The 22,879-nt window shown below is 55.3% G+C and overlaps 1 protein-coding gene across 1 annotated transcript; it reads right to left on the minus strand.

The window, feature by feature from the left end:
* Nucleotides 1–65: 65 nt before the first annotated feature.
* Nucleotides 66–18,546, minus strand: LAMC2 (laminin subunit gamma 2). Its single transcript, XM_086753422.1, has 23 exons — nucleotides 18,465–18,546; nucleotides 14,070–14,258; nucleotides 11,833–11,962; nucleotides 10,807–10,905; nucleotides 10,500–10,636; nucleotides 10,081–10,203; nucleotides 9,762–9,951; nucleotides 9,302–9,414; nucleotides 8,770–8,988; nucleotides 7,895–8,074; nucleotides 7,159–7,392; nucleotides 6,790–6,926; nucleotides 6,324–6,477; nucleotides 6,013–6,218; nucleotides 5,661–5,740; nucleotides 5,067–5,204; nucleotides 4,260–4,404; nucleotides 3,872–4,021; nucleotides 3,401–3,515; nucleotides 3,115–3,314; nucleotides 2,377–2,535; nucleotides 2,189–2,288; nucleotides 66–1,977 (listed from the first exon to the last, which is right to left on the minus strand). The coding sequence occupies exons 1-23, from the start codon at nucleotides 18,544–18,546 to the stop codon at nucleotides 1,727–1,729; spliced, it is 3,531 nt and encodes a 1,176-aa protein (XP_086609548.1). The 3' UTR covers nucleotides 66–1,726.
* Between the last annotated feature and the right edge of the window lie 4,333 nt (nucleotides 18,547–22,879).

A 22,879-nucleotide genomic window follows, 5' to 3' on the forward strand; every position in this document is an offset into this window, starting at 1 on the left:
ATTTATTGACCTCCTCCCTTTCAAAACATCCAACTCGTGGAAAAATAAAGTCAGATCCGTAACACCTGTCCCTGTGCTGTACAAGGGGAGAAGGAAAACATGCCAGAGGCAAGAATATATCTCACTTAAATAAAAGTAGAAGGCAGACAAATTACTCCATATATCCTTAACAAGCAAAAGCATGGATGCAGCTTTATCAGAGAATCAGAGCTAACGAGGGGTGTACACGTCCTCCAAAATGCCCTCCTCCCTCCAGGACCTCCTCTTTCACCACCACACAGGTCGGGGGCTTCCGCAGAGCTGACTTCCAGCACCTGCTAGTTCTTTTTTTCCCCTGAAATGGCATCTAAAGGCAGCTGGGAGCAGCGTCAGAACAGAGCTGGACCCACAGGAAAGTCGTGTGTGGGTGAAGGGAGCACAACAGCGTTCAGGGCCTCCAGGCTCTGCTGGGATGTACAGTGGGAACCCCTGCGGACAACTACTCGAGCCTCTGAGGAACACGCAGCACCACGCGGGAGGGAGGGATGGATGGAGCGGGAACGGGGCGCCCCAAACCAGAGGCAGAGATGCATTCAAGACATCATCAATATTTTGAAATGGACCAAATCAGGACACTGTCACTCCAGCAGGATGGGACCACCAGGCTCTGGGAGACCCAGGAAACTGCCTGGTGCCAAACTGGCCGGTCTTGGGAGGAAAGGTGGTGCCTGAGTGTGTAAGGGGATGGTAGAGAGACCTGTGCTTGCCTAGGAGGAGCTGTGATAAGAAATCCATCCCTCAGGGTTGTTGGGACTCAAAAAGAGGAGTGGGAGAAAGAAAGGGGATCCTCTCCTCCTGGTTGAAGGGACCAGCTGGAGCAGGAAAAGCTTTCCATTTGAGGAGCCACAGCAGTTCTCTCCTCTGCTAGCCTGCCAGCCTGGGATCCCCTTCTTCCTCCATCCAGCACACCACCTTGAGCTCAAAGGCAGCTGGCATATTTTTTTTCCCCTTTAGCAAAACAGTAACTACCTCACTGAGAAGCACCGACGAAGACCTGCAGCTTTACAAAAAGAGTCATCAGCGGCGTCTGATGCCGAATCTCCAAGCCACAGCAAAACCACACCAGCACCACTCCCAGCAAGGTGAGGACTGGGCAGGCTGGGAGGAGAAAGCCACATGAAGCATCACTGGTGCCATGGCTCAAAACTCATCTCCCCCAGCTGCCACTTCACGCTGCTCACTCCCTGCCTCCTGAGCTACCGAGGCGAGGAAAATCCCGCAGCAAACACAAGGAGAAGGTGGTAGCGGCAGTGTCAAAAATAAGGACAGAGACTCTAGTCCTTTTGTGTGTGACAGACCAGGAGAGAGGATCCACGGGGAGTGGAGAACCCCTCAGCTGTGAACTTCAAGCTCTGAACCATGCAAACTCCCAAGGTTGACACCAAGCAATCCCCACCTGCACACCAGAGAAACATTGCAGGAGCAGGCTGTTCTTCAGCCGGTAGCACCTTCACGCAACCAGGCGTCTCCTTCCTCCTGTGACTGAGGGACGGATCACTTTGAAAAATCAGGGACTCTCCAGGACCAGCGTGACGATGTGAACTTCAGCCGCCACGCTGAGCTTGAGGGTAAGGATCAGTTCAACACAACCAAATGCAGCCAGTCCTGCCGGGTTGGGGGAGGGCAGCTGAGCCAGGCTCTCCTACCATCACAGCCTGGCAGGTGCTGCGGCCTTTCCAGAGCTTGCTCATGGCAGCTCAATGGCTTTTGTGTTGTAGCAGCCCGGAGGAAGACTCCTCTGGATATCCTCCAGGTTCTTAATATCAGCCAGGATCTCATCAATGCTGCTCTCCAGTGTCCGCACCCGGGCCTTCTGCAGCGCAGCTGTCTGCTCCAGCTCCGACATCTCATCCTTCAGCTGGTTGCTTCTGGTTTTGGCTTTGCTAAAATTCATCTCGAGCTGCTTGAGGCCATCCTCATCCACAGCTCCCGGCTGGTCTGTTGCACAGGAGGAAAACACAGAAGACGCAACCATGGATGGAGGCTGAGGACCAGATCTTTCTAGATACTTCAGCAGCTCCAGCCTGCTGCTCAGCCTGTTTAGAGGCATCATCTGAGGCAGCTTCCCACACAACCCCCAGCACCCCTGCCTAGACTCCAGCAGGGACCTATCTCCCTCCACAGCTAACAGCAGCAGCGTAAAACCTACTCATCAGACGCAGCAGCTCTTCCAGGGCACTCAGCGTCTCCTGCACAATCACCCCTGCCCGGCCAGCCTTGGCGTGGACCGTCTGAGCTTCCTGAGCTGTCTGAAGAAGGCAAAGTGGCAGCTGTAAGGCCAAGTCTCACCTAAATATCAACAGGGAAAGGGGCAAGGTGATGGAGATGGGGACCCACCTCCTTTATCACAGCAGCATCCGCCTCAACCTCCGAGAGCTTCCCCTCAAATTTGCCATCCACTTCCTTGGTCTCACGCTGCAGGGTGGCTACTGCCTTCTCTAGGGTGAGGACGCCATCAGCTGATTTGTTGGCTTCTACCTTCAGCTGTGTGATCTCCTAGGGAAGGCAAAAGGACTTTCACAGAGGGGCAGAGCATGGCTGAAATCAGTCTGGGTGCAAGAGGGCATGGAGCTGATGGAAACTTGTTCCTTCCACAGGGACCCAAAACTATTGCAGGTTGTCCTGCATCCTTCATGTGCTCCCAAAAGTTGCTCCAAAGTGTTGTTTCTATGATTACGGCTCAAACTCTCCTACAGATGTCAGTGAATCCCTTGGGAATTACAACATACAGTCTGGGAGTTGAACCCACTAACGCCAAGTCTGAGAGCTCACAAGTCTGCCAGCAACAGAAACTGTGGAAGTGAAAAGCCTCTTTGTCACCAAAAGGTGGCTACAGAGAGATGCCACAGAGATGCTCACAGGACAAACATGCCTGCAGAGATCCCTGTGCACCCATTCATCTACAGCCAACTCTTATCTCTGCAAGATCGATTATAGTCAACGCACCAGGTCCAAAAGTCAACGCACCAGGTCCACTATGAACAGCCATCGGAGCTGCCAACCACCTCCTCTTCTTCCATGGCTTTCCCCTCCAAACCCTTTTCTGCCAGCAGTAGCACCAGGGCTTGCCCTCACCTGCTGGATCCCCATGGTCATCTCCTTCGCTTCCCCTGCCGCGCTGCTGGCCGCCTTGGATTCAGAAGCAGCGCTGCCCAGGATCGCTTCAGCTCGGTCCGTCTTCTCCCTGGCACTTGCCACCATGCTGCTGATAACCAGTAGCCTCCTCATAGCATCTTCGGCTTCCCTTCTCTTGTCATCTGCTTGCAGGTTAAACTCTGAAAGAAACACGTGGAAATGAATCTGCACTCCCTTTGTGAGATCCCACAAGGGAGAGAAAAGGAAGGGTTTTCTAGGACATTACCCCGGAGGCTCTTCAGGATCTGTTCCACCTCGTAGAAGGTAGTGTTGCCAGCACTCACGGCTTGCAGGGCTGTGCTCCTGGCTAGGTTGGCTCGGGACAGCAGCTGCGTCAGCGTCTGCGACAGGCCAAAGGGACACAAAGGGCAGATGAAGGACAAGGTACAGGAGCATCAGACAGTCCCTCAACCAGCTCCAGCCATCATGAGTCATCTTAGCTCTAATCTTTCCAGGAGCAGGTCTTCAACCTGCCTCACACGGAGGAGGTGTGCTGATAAGATGCTGCAGCAGCAGCTCCGTGCACACGGTGAAGTCTCTCACTGGCTCCAGAAAACCAACCCCAAGTGTCCATGTTTCTGAGGAAGGTGAACAGGCTAGGACAGCACACAGTAATGGTGCTGCCATGGGCATCCCACCGGGGCTCCAGCCCGTGCTGAAGACAACTCAAGCCACAGCCCCTCAGCCAACCTCTTACCACTCTCTCGCCCTCTCCCCTCTGCAGCAGCTGCTTGATTTCTTCCTCCCAGCGCCCCGTGCGGCTCTGCAGCTGCCTGTACTGTGCCACGTAGGTGTCTACCAGGCTCAGGAGAGCGCTGGCGTCCTGCTTCAGCCGGGTTGCCTCCCCCTGAAACACAGAGGTGCGATGACTGCCTGGGGGTCCCAGCATCTTCCGGGGAACCACAGCAAGCAGCAATGGATATTTGTCTCTTCCTCTTTGTGCCATGGCCCGCTGTGGGGGCAAAAGGCTGGGAAGATGCATATCCAACAGCTCCCCAGTGGAGACAGAGCCCTGGGAAGGGCTGAGCTGCTGGCAGGGGAGAGCGAAAGGGAATCTCCTGGTCCTGCAGGCACAAAGCCCTCACCTCAAAGGAGCTGATGTTGCTCTTTGTCAAGCGGGACAGGGAGCTGAGCAGCACCAGGCTGCTCTGATAAGCCTTGTCTGCCTCAGAAGCCATCTCATCGACCTCAGCCTGCAAGCCTCCAGCCAGTGACTTCAGCTCCTCATACCTGCAGGGATGTGAGGTTGAAGGGCACAGTACCAGCCAAGCTGCCAAACTCCGCCACAGCGTTAATGCTGCCTCCTACATTGACTTGTTCATGCTCCCCGAGCCCTCTCCAGGGCCTCACACAGATTTATCATGCTGGGAAAGCTAATTGCAAACATTCCCCACATCCCAGCCCTGCATTCAGCTCCTTAAACTTCATTCAGGGCTGTTGCTCGCACCCCGCCAGTGTTGTGCAAAGTCCCAGCACCGTGGTGGGCTCTCCAGCACCAGAGAGGCACCAGCGTGACCAGACAACATGCGGCTAAATCTGCCCCCGGGCTAAACCCAGCCCAGGTCTTCAACTGGATGCAGAGTTCCCCTGGGAGCCTGTTCACACCCACGGTGTTAAACTCCTTCCCCCCACCGTGGGCAGGCCCCTGTGGAGCATCATGGTCTGTGGGGTGGGAAGCAGATCCTCTGCAGAGCTGCCAACCCTCTGTCTCCACCACTCAGACGTGCCAGCAACGAAAGTCCAGGCAGGTCTCTCCCTGCCTGCCCTGCCTCCAACCGTACGCTTCTGCAGCTCCGCTGAGGAGACAGGGAAGGGAGCACAGGCCCTTGGCCATCCCCTCCTCCCTCCCACGTGCCCCCCACGCCACACAGGTGAGCACAGTCTCCACTCACTTCCCGAGCAGCCCTCGCAGGGAGCCGGAGGCAGCTGCCTCTCCGCCGGTGGCCGCGTGCAGCAGCTCTAGCACCTGCTGCGCATCCTCCCGTGCCGCCGTCGCAGCTTGCTCAATGGCATTGGCGGCTTGCATGTGGCTGCAAAGCACAGGGAGGGGGGCTCATGAGACAGGTTTCCCACCCGAGTTTTCTCCACCAACTTCCTTTACTGTTGCATTCAGCGATGCTGGACTGCACCCTCTTGGGAAACACAGCACGTTTGAGAAAGGGACCCGTATTTTGCTTGTCCCTCCTGTATCTCCCAAGGATAGAGGAGCACCAGGGTAGAGGCAGATGCTGCCTGTTACAGTTGGACACCCATGGGGCAAATCTGACCCCAGAGATCCTTCTAAAAGACACCCAACACCACCTTCAAAGGCAACTGAGGATGGCCAGCCCAGCATCCACATCTGTCCCTGCTTCAGGGCTGGCACAGAGATTGTGACAGCTGCAGCCTGGTGGCTAGGCAAGGACCTCGAAAAAAGGGACCTTCTGGGCACCCAGCAGGATACCAGCCCCCCTTCACTCTCTCAGCCAGCGGCAGGAGGGACTCACCTGTTGGCCAGCCTCAGAGCTTCCTGGGCCAGCATCAGGAACTGATTCGAGCCCCCGGGAAGGTTTGAAACAGGAATGGTCTGAGGAGGGATTAAGAGAGGTGTGAGCACTCATCCCTGCCCTCCATCCAATCCAGCAGCGAAAGAGGCATCTGCAGCATGTTAAAGCTCTACAGCCCCCCAAAGACACCCGCCAGCACCTCTCCAGGTCCCAGCCCTACAGAAGGGGCCACCAGACTATCTTCTGCACCCACAAAACAAACATAGTAACTGGAATATGTTAAATTATTGCTCTCTCCATGGATTCTTTTTCAGCCCTGGCCTAGACTAGAAGTGCACGAGGATGCTCTTACCACCCGACGCAGAGCGGCTCCGCTGCGGTCCAGGTCCAGCCTAGCTCTCTCCAGCAGCCGCCGGGTGTCCTGCACCTGCCTCTCGTACTGGCTCCCGAGAGACCTCAGCCTCTCCACCGTTGCCCTGATCTCATCCAAGCGGCTGTGGCAGCTGGACTCTTGTCCCTTCATCCTGCCCACACGGCTTTCCAGAGACCTGTCAGAAGCTGGTGAGAAGGAAGGAGGGAGGCTGAAGAGAAACTCATCCCTGAGCAAAACCCTCCACTGATACGGCACAGGTGGCCCCATCTGAGGCAGCGGGCCAGTGGTACCTTGCAGAGTCAGGGCTTCCCTGAGGATGGCCCGCAGCATCTCCTCAGCCAGCTGCATCCTCCCCTCCAGCTCCTGGCTCTCGGCCCCACCGCCAGCTTGCACCTCCGAGAACAGCAGCTCCAGCTCCGCCAGCTGCTGCAGGTACAGGTCCACCTGCAACCACAGCAGACCGGGCCATCAGCCAGTGGGATGCTGAATCCATGGTGGAAAGGCCAGAGTGGGAACCAGGTCCACAGTCTGGCCAGAGGATGGAGAGCAAAGAGAGGGCTCATCTTCAGTTGAGGCACAGCGAGCCAGCAGCTCTAGGTCATCGGGGTTTTTTATGGTTGAATTGGGCACAAACCCAAAGTTCAGGGGCAGCCTGAAAAATCAGTTCTTACTCACACCAGGAGGAGATGCTTGAGGGTAAGAGTATCACTGCACCTCTTGCTGCTCAGTGGCCCCGGGGCTCGCACAGATGCTCACCTGGGATTTCACCTGGCCGTAGCAAGCTGGGCACTCGCTCTCTTCGCAGTTGGGACCCTCGAAGCCAGGCTTGCAAACGCAGCTCCCATCACTCCCGCACTTCAGGGGCTCGGCACCAGCCGAGTCGCAGGCACAGGCTGCAGGTCGGAGCGGCACAGGTTCAAAGGAGCCCGTCCCCACCTCGGGTGGGGCACATCCTTCCATCCACCCTCTCCCCCTGCTTTCTCCCCACTGTTTAGCCATGTTCCTGCTCTCTGTTCCCACTTCCCAGCCTCAGATTTTGCAGCATCCCCCTTCCTGTCAAGCCGCTACACACCCCAGCACAGATTTTCTTACCCATCCCCAGCTCACACAGCGCCTGGCTCTCACCTCTGCACTTGTCAGCAGGATCGGGGGCCAGGGGGTTCCCGAAGAAGCCGTCTTTGCAGCGGTCGCAGTAGAAGCCGGCAGTGTTGTAGATGCACTTGAGGCACTCGCCCGTCCGGCGGTCGCAGTTCCCCACGGCGTTGGGCTCCACGTTGCCGTTGCACTGGCAGGGCTGGCAAGGCCGGGCAGCTGCTGGGTCTCCGAAATAGCCATCGGCACAGTACTCGCAGTTGGCCCCTGGGAAAGGAGAGATGAGGAGGAGCTCACGCTCCTGCCTGAAAGGCAGAGGCTGCCTCACTGCTGCTGCCCCACAGAAATGGGGGTGTTCAGCCCCATCAGAGCTGGCACAACAGCATCTCCACTCTCCTCGCTGCCACAGCCAATGCACAATGCACCAGGCAGGCTCCCAAAAGCTGGGTGCGACAACTGACCTTGGGCAAGTCATTTCCTATTGGGTTTTTTTTCCTGTTTTTCTATTCCCCTCCCTCTCCACCCATCCTTTTTCCATCCACCTTATCTGTTTAGATGAGAACTTTTCCCAGGGCAGGGCCATGCGTGTTTACACAGCTCTTGGGGCTGATACACCCCGTTCCAGACAGGAGCTACAAGCTGGGCCGAGAAGATGGGATGATCCACCTGGCTCTGGGCATCCTGGCCCGCCGATGCCTGCGTTTCCCTGTACAGCAGGTAGAAGCTCTGGAGAAAGGCATAGCAGAAGCGACCTGGAGGAGGGCATTACCGGCAGCTCCTGGAGGGCAGTGGTCACAGACGACCTCCTCGCCGCCCGGCGCCACCGAGCAGCCCTGGCCGTTGTCACAGGGACATGCCCTGCAGCTGTGCGGCTGCCGGGGGTCTCGGTAGAAGCCGAAGGGGCAGCTGACACTGTTGCCCACGTTTTCATCTCCCGAGTAGCATTCACCTGAAGGAGGAAGGAAAGGGCTTAGGACAGTTTGCTCTCACCTCCAGTGGGACACCCCCCACCAGTCCACCTCCTGGCCACCCTTTTCTGGTGGCCATGCCACCCAGTGCAGCACAAGCACCCATGGTCCAGCATCCTCTACCAGACCTCTTGAGATCCCCACATCTGCCCACACACGCTCCATTTCTCTGCCATCAGTCCTTCACCACACGGGAAGGACCATGCCCTGCTCCTGCAACGGCAGCCCAGTGAGACCCCACTGGGAGTCCATCCCAGGGCAGGAAGGCTGGCCATCACCACCTGAAGACGGCTGGATCTCATTTTTCACAGCTCATACAGCTCCAAAGCCACATAGTGCCTTTCATGCCTCCTAATCAATGCTCAGACATTTGGAAATTCCAACTTAGACGAAAAGGTTTTAATGCTATCCAGGCAGTAGGAGATGCTTTTTCTCCCTCCATTGAGCATTGTCTAAACTCAATTTGATCCAAATGCATCTTACCTGTATTTCTGACCACATCACTCCTAGGCTCTGGGGAGTTTTGTCTGTGATGTTCCCCACACTCCAGCCCCCCAAGTCAGCGATCTCACCCAGTGCCCATCTCACCCCACTACAGCTCAATTCTCAGGACACAGGCAGCCGCCCTGCGATCCCATATGCCCTATAAGCACAGCGCGGTGGTGGCTTTTCTTACCTGTGTCGGGATCACAAATTCCACCCCCCTGGCAATTGCACAGCACGCAGATGCTGAAGGGCCCCAGGCCAGGGGCATCTCTACGGTAGCCAGGAGCACACTTCTCGCAGAACTGCCCCCGGTAGCCCACCGGGCACTCGCAGAGCTCCACCCAGGGAGCAGGGACTCCAGCAACGGGCTGTGCTGACACCAGGGTGACATTGTCGATGTAGCCAGTGCCTGGAGGGAGATACAGCCGGTCACCCGTGGGGGCCAGCAGCTCCACCTGCAAGTCCCCTGCAGCTGGGACCTGCACAGGTCCCATGTTTCATCACAACACCCGCGGGCAGATGGACAGGAACTAAGGCTTTGCTGCCCCCACTGTTGCCATCCTGCTCATCTTCGTAATTTAATTTTGCCCATTTTAGTGCGCTTTTAAAAGTTATTATTATTTTTTAATACCTTTTAGCAAAGGTGTCTCCATCTGGCGACTTGGCATCTCCAGCAACAAGGAGAAGCCAATGTTGTGCTTGCAAGCTCTCCCGCCACTTACTGTACTCCCCAAAGGTGGCTCGGATCCAGAGAGCTGTCAGGTTTCCCAGTAGCCTGCGATATTCAAAGTGATTCAGCCTGGGGCTCCACTTGCTGCTCGAGTGCTCGTCCAACCTGCCCATGGGAGGGGGAAGAAGTGGAACTGGTTTCAAGCAAATGAGATGCCTCATCAAGAACATGCAGCAGCCCTCGCCCATCTCCCTCCTGAGCTCAAGGCTTTGGGGAACAACTCCCACCCATGCAACTGACCCCAAGCAAAGCACCCAGCCCAACCTCAAGCCCAATTTTCTACTGCCCCTCTCACAAAGTAACCTTACACAGCAGAAAAGCACCTGAGATGCATCCAGCCCAACCAGGCAACCATTTGCCACCTCCAAGGGATCACAGCTCAATCCAGGAGCTCCTGGAAGCCACAGATTTCTTGCTCACCCTGCCCCAAATGCCCCAGCATCTCCCTTTACCTGAACGTGTAAGTCTGGCTGACACCACAGGGCAGGATCTTCCCCTGGGGCAAGAAGGGGGCAGTGACTCTCAGGCCATCTCCTTCCAGGACCACGTCGTGCGGGGATGATTGGCGTCCCCCTCGGTCCAGGCGGTAATCAAAGGAGAGTGTCTGGCCATAGCTCAGCTGCTGGTTCCCGAGGAATTTTGCTGCAAAGGGAAGGAAGGAAGAAAACCAAAGGCTTAAAACCTTGCCATCCTCCTAAAGGCTCTGTTCACGGGATCAGACCAAGCAAAGGGGACACTGACACCTCTCCCCTACACCGATCCCACACCTACCAGGCGCCACAAAGTATATCGGCTCCGATCTCCTTGCCGCTATGAAGACGTCCCTATGGCGTGGGGACCACTGGAGCTGCGCTGGGGGCCCGCTTTCGTGGATGCCTCGCCAGCCTTCGGCACCTGGAGCGCCAACAAGGAACAGTCAGCGGGGAGTGTTCGTGACTGTGCTGATACGTCTGTAAATAAGCTCGGCTGGCCACAGGGCTTTCCTCTCAAGTGGCAGGAAAGACATGATGAAGCAAGCCTACGCTCCTCCGACCCTTGCACCCTACTTCTGCCTACGATCAAGCCATCCCACTCGTCAAAGTTCAGGGACTCCCAGTATGGTGGCAAACTGGGAGGCTCCTCCAGCAAGGCAAAAAGAAGGGGTGGCAAACACCCCCAGGAGCCATAGGGATGTCCTGCTTGGGCTTCACCTTGCTGGAAGGTGGAGGTGATGTTGTAGATGCTGTGGTTGTCCGCACTGACACACGCAGCCGAGTGCCCATAGCAAAAGCAGGGGGAGCATCCCGCGGGGTTTCTGGCATCCAAGTTATAGAAGTTCCTCTTGCACCTGTGAAAAAGCAAGAAAGTGACAATGTTCAAGTCCGTTTTTCTCCTCTTCCTGGCCAACACAACCAGACCTCTAACGACAGGCTGGGATGGCAAGACAGGCACGAGGGCACTGCCAGGTAGATGGAAGACAAGCCACGCAGCCATCCAGCAAGTTCTCCCGACACCCACCTCTCGCACCGCTCTCCGGTAGTGCTCGCCTTGCAGACACAGCGGCCGGAGAGGCAGCCCCCCGTGCTGCCAGCCGGGTCGCACGCGCACTGCAGGCTCCTGCAACAGGGACAAGAAAAACCTCTACCTGGATTTCCAGCTCAGCCTGGGAGCTCAGTGCCCCCAGCTGTTACAGAAGACTCCTCCAGCTCCCAGTCCCATGCTAGAAGGGGAAAAATAACCAGAAGAGCCATCTCTCTGGGTAACCCAGCTGCAGCAGTACAGATGCCAGGCTGGGATGATGCCCAGCGCTGCTGCCCCAGGAGACCCCACAGCACCAGCCTGGAATCATCCCAGGTGCCTCCCTCTTGCAAGACCCACCTACAAAAGCAAAGCGATGCTCTGCAGAGCCTGATAAACCCTGGCTGAGCTTAATAGACCCTGGCTGAGCTCCAACAGCATGCAACACCCCGGAGGGGCTGGGGCAGGAGGCCAGGCACGGCTGCAAGCAGCCACCCCTCGCCCCTGCACCCTTTGCCTGCCGGGAGGCCCAAAGGAGTAACGGTGGGGTGAAGCGAGGAGGAAGAGGACACAGTGCCGAGGAGGCTGAACGAGAAACACTTCAAAAGGCGTTTAAATGGGGCTCTGCGAAGGAAGTGGTCAATTTTTGCATGCATTTGCACAGGTTTGCACAGGGGCAGCCCTTGCAAGGGGCACTGACAGCGGGCAGATCCACTGGTGGGCAAGTTTTATTTTACGTCAGCGAGCCTGACTGGTGCCCGTTTGGTGTTATCTGGATTTACTCTGGTTCTGATGCTGTTGTGTGGCAGCCAGCTCTGCGGGCTGGAAGGAAGATCCAGCCCTGCTCCAGCCCGCTCTCTCCCAGTGACATTAGCTTTGGGCTGTCAGTGTACTGCCAAAAACCAAACAGCCTCTGCCCCTGCACGGCATGATTTCAGCCAGCACAGGCTCTTTACAGCAGCTGAGAGAGCTCCAGAGGCTGTCCCTCCAGCTGTCCCCAGGCCACCGACGGTCGCCAGCACTTACTGCCCACTTCTCCGGCACCCGGCCTCGGAGAGGAACTCGAACCCTGGCTGGCACTGGTCGCACTTCTCGCCCATCACTCCAGGTTTGCAGCGGCACCGGCCGTTGCTGTCACACTGCGGGCCAAGGGCGCCTACGGAAAGAGGGGAATAAGAAGTTTGGATGGGCACCATGGGAGAAGATAAATCCTAGTAGGACTGAGCAGATGCCCAAGCCAAGGATCTTCTTCCCTACTATTAAGGTCACTGCGAAGGACAAGACGGACTCCAGGGCACAAGGTCCTGCCACTGGGCACTCTCTGTGTGGGGGGCACCCAAGGAGTATTCACCCATCACCACCTCAAAGCCTATTGCTCTGTCCTTGCCACCCGTTTCTTTATGTTCAGGTGGTGCTTCTAGTGATCTTCCTGCATCGACAAAGACCAACAGGCATTTCAAGACCTACAGCACTTTGGTACAAGAGGTATGAGCTACCTACTTGCAGAGCAAGCTGAAACGTGATGAGGATGAAGGAGCCATCTCCTCTACTGCGTAACCACCACAAGACCCACAGAAAACACCTCAGAGCTAGAAATCCTGCCTCATGGCCTTGCAGCCTGCAAAAAGCCACTGGAGGAGCTGGAGAGGCTGAAGCCTCCTATCCGTCCCCAAGTACCTCGTCACTTTGCACCACCTCCCCTCCCGAGGCGCAACGCAGCAAAATTGAGAATTATCCTTTCACTTTTATGGTGCAATTAAAAACCTTTGCGGAGCCCGCCAAACATCATGACACCCAGGAAGCATGGGCCTGACTCACAAAGGCAGAGAAAGCCGCCACTTCCCATGCTGGGGTTTGGCCGCAGTCCTCAAGATAATTATGGCAGCTGGGAGGGGCAAGCAGCTTCCCACATGGCAAACCCTGGCAAGCATCAGCAGGTTCATGGCCACCCGCCAAACTCAGGGCAGAGATGAGCAGGGTCCCCTCCTGGTGAGGCAGGGATTGGTGGTGGAGATGCCGGAGGGAAGGGATGCCATCCAGAGGGACCTTGACAGGCTGGAGGAGTGGGCCTATGTGAACGTCATGCAGTTCAATAAGGTCAAGTGCAAAGTCCTGCATTTGGGTCAGGGCAATCCTCAGTATCTATAAAGACTGGGGGGGAACAGATGGATGGATGGGGAGCAGCTCTGAGGAGAAGGAATTGGGGTACTGGTGGATAAAAAGTTGGACATGAGCAGGCAATGCGCCCTTGCAGCCCAGAAGGCCAACCGCATCCTGCGCTGCATCAAGAGAAGTGTGGCCAGCAGCTCGAGGGAGGGGATTCTCCCCCTCTACTCTGCTCTGGTGAGACCCCACCTGCAGCACCGTGTCCAGCTCTGGAGCCCCGAATATCAGAAGGACATGGACCTATTGGAGCAAGCCCAGAGGAGGCCATGAAGACGATCAGAGGGCTGGAGCACCTTTCCTATGAGGACAGGCTGAGAGAGTTGGGGCTGTTCAGCCTGGAGAAGAGGAGCCTCTGGGGAGAACTTATTGAAGGTTTCCAATATGTAAAGCAGGCTCAACATATAAAGGTGAGATTTGCAAAGGCTTTTAACTGCATCATAAAAGCAAAAGGGTAATTCCAGAGTTCACAGTGTTGCGTCTCAGGAGAGGAGGTGGTGCAGAGACAGAATTTTTACCAGGGCCTGTAGTGACAGAACAAGGGGCAGTGGTTTTAGACTGAAAGAGAGGAGGTTTAGATTGGACATAAGCAAGGAATGTTTTATGATGAGGGTGGTGGGACACTGGAACAGGTCACCCAGAGAAGTTGTGGGTGCCTCGTGAGCAACCTGATCTAGTGAAAGACGTCCCTGGCCATGGCAGAGAGGCTGAACCAGACAATCTTTGAAGATCCCTTCCAACGCAAACCATTCTATGACTCTGTGATTATTTTGGAGGGCAGGTGGGCTTTGAAGTCTGGCTGCAGCCTGGAGCTGCTAAGGGGTTTGAAATGCCCAGCACCAAGCAGTGAAGCATGAGGAGGAGAAGGAGGACCTGCTACAACTTACGGTGCAGCAACACAGCTCTGGGCTCCCCAGATAATCCCACCTGGAGCCAAGTTGTCACTCCTCCTGCGATGCTCTGGTCCAGTACGTAGGGACCTGGAGCCTGACCTTGCCCACATGCTCAGCCGGACCGAGGGCCACGCAGGATGGCAGGCACTTCAAGCCCCCCAGCACCCCCGACCCAACCCCGTCCCCTCCCGGCAGGCAGCCACCTACCCTGAGGGTGGCAGCGGCAGGGCAGGCAGCAGCCGTCCTCCTGCTGTCGGAAGAAGCCCTCCTTGCAGCGCTCGCAGTGGGTGCCCTCCGTGTTTCCCAGGCAGTTGAGGCAGCGGTAGCCGTTCCCCGTCTCCCTCAGGAGCTGCCAGTCGAAGATGCACTGCCTGGACATCCCGTTGCAGTCACAGACTGGGGAGAGGAGAGAGATATCTCAAACGATGCTTAGAGATGACAGCACCGGCTATGAAGCTGTAAACCCATCCTGATGGCCAAGGAACGAGCCCAGGTGATGCAGATCTCCCCTTCTTGCTCTGCTAGCAACGAGCCCTGTCCCCACGTGCCTGTGTCCATCAGCCACCTCTGTGCTACCAGTGCCCACACCGTGTTCCGCACCACCATACTTTGGAACGATGCGTGATTTCACTGCCAAGACAGCTCAGGATGGACAAATCCCCCAAGCCAAGCAGCCCAACTACACATTGCAGCATGGCCAGGAATGTTCTCCATCCTTTCAGAGGCTTTCCAAAACAATGAGGTCTTTGAGTAAGCAGAGATGGTAAAAAAAAAAACCCAAACCTTGTCCTGAGAAAAGCATGGGAAATCTTACTGGTGACTTCAGGGAAGAGGGAAGGATCCCTGAGGTTTTGTTTTGCTTCACTTGGCCTCTGACCAGGAGTGAGCCCAGAAGGAAAAGCTCAACCGACTTCCACCAGGTCCCTCCATCCAGGTCTGCAGCACAAATGTCCTCCTGTCCAAGCGCAGGGGTGATGAGCAGTGGTTTGTGATGAGAGGAGCTCAGCAGAAGCACGCCAGCCCAGAGGCAGATGCGAAAAAAGGCTTTGGCAGGATTACACAGGTCATCTCACCCCGCTCTCCCCAGCAAGAAAAGCTGCAGCTGCCCACATCACCACCTGACAGATGCCAGGAAAGGCAGGCATGAGATTTTGCATCCCACAACAGCCAGGACAGATGGGACGTCTGGAGAGCAGACTGGCAGACACCTCACCAGACGTGCCTGCTCCAGCACTCCTCTTCATTGCCTTGCCCAGGTCTTCTCTTGAAGCCACCTCTCATCTACTTGCCAAGCCCTCACAGTGGCCAGTACGAGGGTGTTTAAGCCTGAGAACCTTCATTTCAGATGAGTTCCTCAGCACTGCTGAGGAGAGCAGACACCGTTGAGAGAATAGTTGGCAGAGACAGGCAGGAGAAAGAAACACCCTGAGGGAAAAAGCAAGGTCTGCAGGGGTGCAGAGCTGCTCCAAACCATCCCGATGCTGCGAAGTGGTCCTCAACTGCCCTCTGAGAAACTCTGCTCACTGCTGACAAAAAGTGGTCCCCAGCTGCCCACCCCCAGCTCAAGTCACCTCTGACAGCATCGGGAGGTGGAAGAAATCCAAAAGCAAGCAGAAACCTGCAGCACGTGGAGGCTCCTCCTTCCCAGCGCTCTTCTGGCACGGCTTAGCCCGAGGATACGAGCTCCATGTCCTCCACATCTGTGATTCCCGGGGCCAGGCAAAGCCTCCTGCACTCACCGCCCAGGCACGCAACGCCCAGTGCTCACACCTGGGCACCGCCCGCCGCCCTCGCACACACCCATGGGCACCGCATACCAGACGGAGGCACTCAGCAAGCAGCAGCCGGGCCTGTTCCCAAGAAGAGAGATGACCTCATGTGCCAGCAAACAGGGAAGAGAGATTTTTCCAGCTCCGGCAAACACGGCTCTTCCCTTGCAGCCTGTCTGCCAGCAGACCGAGGCTTGGCTGCAGGAGGTCTTCTGCAACCCCAGCCTGCTGGGAGGGGACCTGCAGGTGCAGAAGTCCTGCCTCAAGGATTCTCTGAAGGTATTTGCGCTCAGCTTCACAGCGGGACTGCTTGGGATCGATCCCAGCCCACATCCCTCCACGCTAAAGCCAGAATATCTCAAGCTGGAAGGAAGCCGTAAGGATCGTTGAGTTAAACTCCACCTATGCATCACCCTACCTCTACGTAATCCAGAAGTTTTACTGGGTTGCTAAATTACACGTACGAGCACCGTTCCCCCAGGGAACAAAAACCTTTTCAAGTCTTGCTCTAAGGCGGCAGCACGCTAAGAGCCAGCTCTCCAGCCCTGGCACGGATTCAGGTCTCGCGAACCCAAAGCCATTTAAGATGCTGTTGCAGATTAGTGCCACCACCTCACCGCTGTAGCTGTTCCTGTTGCTGGTCTTCTCCTGGAAACCCAAGAGTTCAGGCAGGTTAATCTTTACCAAGAGTGAGGCACCGGAGTTGCTAACGAGACGGAGCACGCAGGAGCTGCTGGAAGGACCAAATGAGGAGAGGACCGTTTTTGTATTCAGGTGTCCTGAGGCTCTGCCCTGAGATCATCCAGTTCTCAGACAGCTGCGGAGAACAGGCTCCACAGAGGAGAAGCTTTTCAGCTGGATTTCTTCAGCGCTATGTTGGGATGAAGGACATCTGGGGCACGCATCCAGCAGGACATGATTCCCCCTGCTCCCGCCCAGCAGAATAAAGCGTGAAAAATGCTTTTTTTTTGCTGCACTGAGACCAATTCCCACATTGGAAAGGCTTGGAGGAGACAGGCAACTTCAGACCTCTCAAATTGCCTTCTTGAATTCACAAAACCAGAAAGCGAGGTTGGCCCTGGCTCTGCGAGGAGCAGATCTGACAGCCCTGTACGTACGAGCCGGTCTGCAAAGACTGCTCCTTTTGTCAAGAGATCAACAGAGCACTGCATGCAACGAAGCCCCCACAACAACACAAGCCACTCACTGCTCCAACACTTCTGGGACACTGATCCAGAAGGTTGTCCCACCTGCTACCCCAGCTCCTGGGTTTTCCCATCGCCCGACTCCACGGCTTTCTCACTGCAGGAAGACCTGCCTGCGTCTCCTGGGGCTCCATCAGCAGGGAGAGACCATGCACTGGGAGCCCAAACTTGCCATTTGGTATCTTCTTCCCTTAGACACCTCATGGGAGCTCTGACCTCCACACCCCAGCTCTTTGCCAAACCCTGGGAGATCCCTTCAGCCATCACGTGCAGGCACGCACCACCACGGCAAACGCACGCTTGCTCGGGCAAGGCTCCGCGCAGTTCAGAGTACAGGTGCCCCGGCCTCTGCTGCTTGACCAGATCATAACGCGAACCCAATTTGACTCAAGCAGCCACATTTACAAGCAAAATGGGATTATGTGCGCTAATTACAAGGACGTATCTAGCGCCGGGACCGGACGAGTAACAGCATGGGAGACTAATTTATGCCACTGAACCAACTCAGAAAGCCCGCCGCAGCGTAAAAGCACGGCCGGTTATCGACTGTCGCTTTTACACACGTGCAGAAACAGGTTCAAGAGTCCATCAAAGAGCAGCATTTGCCTACATGCTGCCAAGAAGGGGGGTGGGGGAAAAAAAAAAATCTACATCAGTATCTGAAAACTCACATGCAATTAAGGCTGCTGCAATAATTATCCATGCATGCAAAGCAAATTAGGTCTTTTTTTTTTTTCCCTAAACCCCCACCCCCAACTCATTCAGCAATGTTTTCGGCTATTACATTGCACTGCACTCAAAGGAAAATTGATAACCAATTCAAGCCCAGTGAGCATATTTCAGAATACCAGTATTGCAGACAGAAAAAAAAAATTAAATCACCCAGTATTTGTAAAAAAAAGACCCAATTTTGGCCAAACATACCCATCTCCAGACTATAAGCCAGCACAACTGAAACCCTGATCTTGCATTATCGCTGGGCTGGAAGCACTTAAACGTCCCTGCATCGCCCTCTCCGCTACAATTGCATATGCCAGAGGATCCTCTGGATTTTTAAAGGTTACCATCGGTTTATGTGCCACGGGAGACTCACCACCTCCCACGGGGTGCGGTGGGGCAGTGGGCACCTCGTAAGTCCCATGGATTCACACAAAATACAAACATCGCATGTTTTACTACAGCAAACTGGATCCCGGGTGCTTCCAGCTCTGCCCGGGGCTTAGGGAAGGTTTTGGTTCCGGCAGCGGGCAGATAAGCCACCCGCTCCCTGGGTGATGCTCATGCTTACCCCCGAATCCCACCCACGTGGCAAGGCTTCGTACAGAAAGCAATAAAGTAATTGCGCATCAGTAAGTTATTCAAAGAGGATGCCAGTAAAAAAAACAAAGTCTAAATGCTCATGGGATATTTAACCCCAGAGGAAAGGTAAGGAGAAGCACCTACAGGTCCAGTTTTAACCCCTAAGGCGGGAGGGGAGAGTGCCCTAGCCCCTAGCAGGGTGCCGCAGCACCCAGCTGGCTCCCAGTTACTGGCACACTCTGGCACTGGGGCAGGGCTGTGAGCAAAGCCGCTGTCGGGATCGCACGCCAGCGCCAGAGCAGGAACAGCCATCCTTCCTGAAGCCTCACCTTCTCCTCCATTGGCGCTCAGGGCTGCGGGCAGGAGGGACGTCGCGAGGCAGCAGAGGGGCAGGAGCCAGCATCCAGCCATTTCCTATGCAGGCACCCACTCCAGCAAGCGATGGCGGGACTCACAGCCGGCTGCCTGTTGCTTTTCCTTCGGGTGATTTTTATCGGCTGCTCCACCTGAGTCACTCCCAACAGGAAGAGCGCGTGTGCCGTGGGCTGACTCACCCCGAGCCAGGAGAGCCCAGCCCAGGGAGCGCAGACAGGCGCCCGCACACACGTCCGTCTCTCTCTCGAGGATCTGCTGCCTGCACGCTCCTAAGGGTGCTCACGGGGAAAAAATAAAATGTAGCTGCAGCCCCTGCGGACACCTCTCCTGCTCGCCCAGCTCCATCCCACCCGCCACCACTGCCTCCACGGGCAGGGCCCCGGTGCTGGCTGGGGAGAGCAGGGCTGCCCGGGCACGCAGGGAACTCGCGAGGAGCTAAATGAAACACGATGAGCTCACGGGAAGCCTGGGGAGGGCGGATGGGGACTGCCTGCTCGCAAGCCAACCAACCCACAAAAGCAGGGCTCCAAACCAGCCAGAAGAGCTGACTAGCAGGACTCACAGCCAAGGGCTGCTGGGGATGCAAAAAGACCCTGAGGACAGCTTAGACACATACTCACAAAGCAGATCTATCAAGATTTACCAGACAAGCGTCAGGTTCAGGAAATCCCCAGACCTAGAAATGGGCTGGAGGCCAGGAATCATCACACACGTTTGTCTTCTTTTGCTCCCAAGATAGAAAATGAGATTAGATGGGTCCCTGGCCTGACCTAGTACAGTAACTTTTGTGCTAGAAAGAGGATGAGGAGCAGAGACAGAGAGGGGAAAAGGCTCACCTGAGGTCGCTGATGGAGCTGGGATGGGGATGCCAGGCTCCAAAGACCCAGGTCCATCAGCATTTTGGTCTCAAGTGAAGCCAACAAGCCATACAAGATGTGAAGGCCAATTCCACCTTGCTCCTTGCCTTTGCCTTGGAGGAGGACATGACCACTTCCACAGGGGAAGAAAGAAATCTGGAGGCAAGAGTCCTCCTGGTCCTGCAAACAGCAGGGTAAGTGAGATGCTGACACATCCACTTGACCTGCAAAATAGCCCATCAAAGGATCACAGGAAAGGATGGACCTTGCGCTTCATCACAACGTCTTCCTCTGCCTACTATAATGGGGCATGTACTGTCACAGGTGACCATAAGTGGTCCATGAGCACCAACACCTCTAGATGCCCAACAAATTTGCCACCAGTCCAAGATGCAAGTTGCCTTCCAGATCACCTTCTGCATCAGGGACCAAAACTCAACCCAACAAACAGCGGTGCTGGAGCACTGGTCGTTTCACAAACAGACCCCGAGTACCTCACATTTAGGTCCCTATCCAAACCTCCTAAGCTGCCCAAAAGCCTCCAGACACTCGTGCACCTGGAGCTGACTCAGAAGGCTTTCCTCTGTGGCTCCTGGTGATCTCATGGGCGCAACCAGCCTGAATTCACCACATCTTTGCACCTCCCTTTGCCAAGCTTACCTGCTTCCGCTGATTGAGTCAACTGTCTTTTACAAACAAGATCTTTCCTTTTAATTTCACATCCTGGATCTTAATCTAGTTCACAACAAGGAATCCAGCTTCACCAACACACTGGTGGCATGTTGGGTTTTGGCACCCAAGGTTGTCTTATCTGGTTTATTTTGTTTGTGGTGCTTTGGGTTGTTTTTTTTTTTTAACTTTTTAAGAAGCAAGACAAAACCACATATCGTGTTCCCACTGATTCGGCAGTTCTTAGGGTCTGCTTATTCCTCTCACAAAACACAGTTAATCCCTTCTGCTCTAAAGTACATCACTTGCCCCAAACACCCCAGCTGCGTCCTTCCTGCCCGCTGACACCCCTCTGCTCGGGAAACTCATCTCCTCCAGCAGCGCTGTCAGTACAGCACTTCCCTTGGATGTTGCCCAGCCTTGGCTGATTCCTCTCTTGGAAGACCAGCTCTCACCCTCAGGAAGCTTTTCCTTTACCCGGCTCCTCGATCTTATCCCTTCTATCTCACCGCTGTCACCCCACCTCTTACTTCACTTCTGCAAACAAGGCACTGACACATCTCTCTCTCCAGCCATTTCTGGATGTTTACTTAGGTTACTCCTGCCTCGTCAACCTCCACCATCCTTCAAGATCACCTCTGAAAACTGCACGAATGTGCGCACAAGGCTACTCAAAAACGTATTTTCTGGGGCCCTGATTTTCTAAACATGCCAGATCTGGAACAAACTGAAGCCCACCACCCGCCACAGAGCAAATGTTGCCCATTGCAACCCATTGCTACGGCAGCGCCATTTAGAAAAGGTCGCATACAAACATGGTCAACAAAAACCTTACCTTTTAGAGTGAGCAGAAGCGTAAGCGATGCGATGCCTGAAGCACAGCGGCACTCATCAGATGTCGCAAGGAAACAGTATTTCTTTGATGGAGAACCTGGGTCTGCCCTTCCTTTTCAATCTGCAATGTAAGAAGTGTCCTTCTGAAGATGTCCTATGTTCATTCTTCACAGTGGGGCTAAGAAAGCTGCTACTGCAGGGAGACCACAGCAGCGGCTGGCAAGTTTATCAGTTCTTGAGGACATGGCCATGGCAGAATGAACCACTCCAAAGACAGCCTGCATCCACCTAATAATCTGAACTTTTTTCTGATGGTTGCCGGTGGTAAGTGATGGACATGTGAAAGCCCCTAAGTAATAGTTTCATTGATGTAACCAAGGGAGAAAACCCATTTTAGTGGCTCGCGTCAGACAAACAATGCCAAGATAAAGGCCAGAACTACCCAGAAACAAGCAGACCCATCTAACCTGCTGCCTGTCCTTGCAGCCCAGCTTGTCCCTGACAGCCCCACACTTCCCTCCACGAGGGAACCACAATGTCCTTCTGCAACTCCCATCCTGGGCTGCTTCTGCAGGCGGCCTCACTTTTCCTTTGGGATTTGTCAAGAAGTGGCTTATCTTGAGCTATTTTCTGTTTGCTCATCCATTTTCCTTCCCGGCACCCCCGTGTACCTGAGTAGCTCTCCTCCAGTTCAGCAGCAGACCTTTATCCTGCCATCCAGGACTTCCTCGGCATGGAAAATCAGGGATCCTGCCGCGCCGGTACCGCCAAAGGCGCGGCATAGTCATAAAGACCGGACTTCGGTCTCTCCTCTACCAAATGGGAGCCCTGAGTTTCTCAAAGCAGACTTATGGCCAGCATGCCCAGCCGCCTTCCCCGTGCCAGCGTGGAGCTGTTTCCCTGGCACAGCGCTGCTGCCAGACAGATAATCTGGTTTGTAACCTAGGGTTTAAAGCAGGGTGACATTACCTCTTGATCCCTAAAAAAAAAAACCCTATATATATATATATACACACACACACAAATAAAAATAAATCGATCTCCTTGCTCAGGAACACGTGAGTTTCCTTCAGGAGACATGGCCTTCTGGCACAAATTTTGGTTTTACAGCTGGTTTTGGTGGGTCTAGAGGCGCAGTTAAGACAGCTGAGGGCAGCCCTTGCTCAGGGGTGGCAAAACTCATGTCAGCCAAGGCCACCCAGAGCAGAGGAGATGGATGGGGCAGAGGCTCTGTGGGACGGCGGAGGCAGGCGGGGCAGCAGGCGGGTAGCGGGACACCGGGGGTCATGGGGAACAAAGCACTGCCTGGGTCGTGACGGCGGTGAGCAAGCAGGGCAGGGCCGGCAGCAGCGGCACAGCAAGGAAATGCCGTCGCGTCTGGCCTTGCCTCGCCTCTGTCCGGCCCATCCCGGTGACAGGGCGAGACAGACAGACAGACATGAGAGAAGAAGGCAGTGCTGTCCCACCACCTTCTCCTCTCTGCCTCCGTGCCCCGCAGTGGCGGCTGCTGGGCTTCCCTGGGGACCTTGGTGGGATTTTTTTTTTTTTACGTGGCATTCCTGATGTTTCTTGAGATGGGGGCACACTGAAGATGCAGTTCAGCAGCTAACAAGAAAGACTAACCAGGATGTGGTCCTGTAGATGGGGAATGCAGGACACCACCAGCTCGGCGCAGCAGCTATGTTCTCTTCTTCCTCAGATCCAGAAGGACACACTAGAGCTGCCTCCTCCAGGCAGCTGCTTACAGCACTTTCTAACTCCTGACAATACCTTGTCCTCCCCAGAAGTGAGAGAGACTCACTTTTGGGGCTCAGCAGCCCCAAAAGGTCAGGTTCTCTGAACTTCAGCCTCCCCAGAGCAGCCCATGAAGCCCCAAGCCCCCCTCCTCAAGCAGCTCTCTCCCACTCTGCTGGGAGAAGGATTCCAACAATTTTCACCCAACTGCAAAGACCCCGGCTCATAACCATAACTTGGCTGCCCTGGCCACGTCCTCCTCATCACCACCTACT

Source organism: Chlamydotis macqueenii, chromosome 8 (genome assembly GCF_036417535.1).
Source record: "Chlamydotis macqueenii isolate bChlMac1 chromosome 8, bChlMac1.mat, whole genome shotgun sequence".
Classification (NCBI taxonomy): Eukaryota; Metazoa; Chordata; class Aves; order Otidiformes; family Otididae; genus Chlamydotis; species Chlamydotis macqueenii.

Coding starts and splice junctions, on each gene's coding strand:
- LAMC2 (XM_086753422.1), bottom strand. CDS start 18,546: ATGGCTGGATGCTGGCTCCTGCCCCTCTGCTGCCTCGCGACGTCCCTC. Junction 7,393..7,894: donor CTGCCCTCCAGGAGCTGCCG/GTAATGCCCTCC, acceptor CTCCTTTCCCAG/GGGCCAACTGCGAGTACTGT. Junction 6,927..7,158: donor TCCTGCTGACAAGTGCAGAG/GTGAGAGCCAGG, acceptor TCCGACCTGCAG/CCTGTGCCTGCGACTCGGCT.